The sequence below is a fragment of the Pseudozyma flocculosa genome, assembly GCF_000417875.1.
Source record: "Pseudozyma flocculosa PF-1 unplaced genomic scaffold scaffold00018, whole genome shotgun sequence".
NCBI classification, from domain to species: Eukaryota; Fungi; Basidiomycota; class Ustilaginomycetes; order Ustilaginales; family Ustilaginaceae; genus Pseudozyma; species Pseudozyma flocculosa.
The window spans coordinates 122,936-124,511 of NW_006920886.1; the positions used below are offsets into that span (position 1 = coordinate 122,936).

The 1,576-nt window shown below is 71.1% G+C and overlaps 1 protein-coding gene across 1 annotated transcript in view; it reads right to left on the reverse strand.

Moving 5' to 3' along the window:
• The window catches only part of PFL1_05127 (uncharacterized protein), a gene marked incomplete at both ends in the record, with an annotated part of 4,246 nt that overhangs the window by 1,117 nt on the left and 1,553 nt on the right, over nt 1–1,576 (reverse strand). Inside the window, one exon of the mRNA XM_007882657.1 lies at nt 40–1,552. Coding sequence (XP_007880848.1) covers nt 40–1,552 — 1,513 coding nt within the window. The remainder of the gene's footprint in view (nt 1–39; nt 1,553–1,576) is intronic.

Consider the following 1,576-nt stretch of genomic DNA (forward strand, 5'->3'; position numbering starts at 1 on the left):
GTCCTGCGCCTGCCTGGAGCAGAGGATGCAGCGCGGCACCAGCGCGGCGTCGAGCGTCTCTTCGTTTTCGCACGCCTCGCAGAGCCACGAGCCCGCCGCGGCCGCCTCCATGTCGGCGGCGTCGAGCCCAAAGCACGCCTGGTGCACGCTCAGGGAGCACGATTGGCATTGCGCCAGGCTGGCGCGCGGCTCGACGGCGCCGCACAGCACGCACGGCGCCGGCTCGGCTTGGGGCGCCGAGGTCGACGCCGCGGCTGCGCCCCTGTCCTTGTCCCTCTCCTTGCCCTTGGCCGCCAGCTTGGTGAACGGTGCGACGCCGAGCACGCCGTTCTCTTCTGCGGCCGTCGAGGTGACGGCGGCGGCGGTGCTGGCGGCGTTGGCCGTCTTGTGCCGCGTGTTGACCGAGACGAGCTCGGTGTTGTGCGCCTCGGCGGCGTACTTGCGCCAGTAGAGGCCGCAGTTGATGCAGAGGTAGCGGTTGGGCCACAGGTGGTGGCCCTTGTACCACACCTCGCTGGTGGTCGTCGAGCACATCGAGCAGCCGCGGGGGCCCGACGAGGCGGCGGGCGGCGCGTCGTCGTCGCCAAACACCGACAGGCTGGGCGAGACTGCCCGCGACACCGACGCCCGGGCCGAGGGCGAGGTCGCCGATCCAGAGGGTCCCTGCACGTCCTGGGCGGACGACGCGGCGCCGCTGCCGCTGCCCTGCGGTTCGGCCGCCTGCGCCTCGAGGTCCTCGCGCAGCCGCTGCACCTTCCACACGACAAAGTGGCGCACAATGTCCGAGTAGCGCTTGGTGGGGATGCGCTTCTTGAGCTGGCGCATGTCGGAGCTGCACTCGCGCATGGCGGTGTCAAACTGCTTGAGCTCGCGCGACGTCCAGTGGACGATCCGCAGATCCTCGGGCTTGCTCTGCGACAGCGCCTGGAGGGCGGCCACCATGTCGCCGCCCCTCTCGGTGAGGAGCGTCAGCGCGCGGTCGAGGAAGTCGACGTTGAAGTTGTCGACGCCCTTGAGCGCGCTGTGGGCCGCCTTGAGGTAGACGTCGAGGTTGCGCTCGCCGGCGACGACCGACGGCAGGAAGATGGCCTCGACGCTCTGGTCGGTGCCGCGCTCAAACTCGGGCGGCTCCGAGGGCAACGGCGCCGGCAGCATGGTCGGCGTGTTGACAGTCGTCATGGGCGAGTCGGAGCGGTCGGGCCCGTCGGCTACGCCTCCGCCGCGCTTGCGCTTTGCCGGACGGCCGCCCTTTCTCTTGATGGCCGTGGCGGCGCGCGCCTCGGCGCTCTCGTCGGCGACGGCGCCGCCGTCCTCGTCCTTGCCCGAGCCCTTGACGCGGAAGTGGACGCCGAGCCCGGCGGCCTGCTGCTCCTGCCAGCTGGGAAGCACCGCCTGGTACTTGACGCCGAGCCGCGTGGCGGCGATCGGGTAGACCGAGTCGTGCGGGTCGAGCACGTCAAGCGCGTGCGTGTGCTGGCCAAAGTAGCGGTAGGGCCAACGGTTGAAGCAGCGCGTCCCGCGGATGTCGTCGATCGTCTTTTCGGGCGCCGGGCTGCCGTCGGGCGAGTGGTCCGAG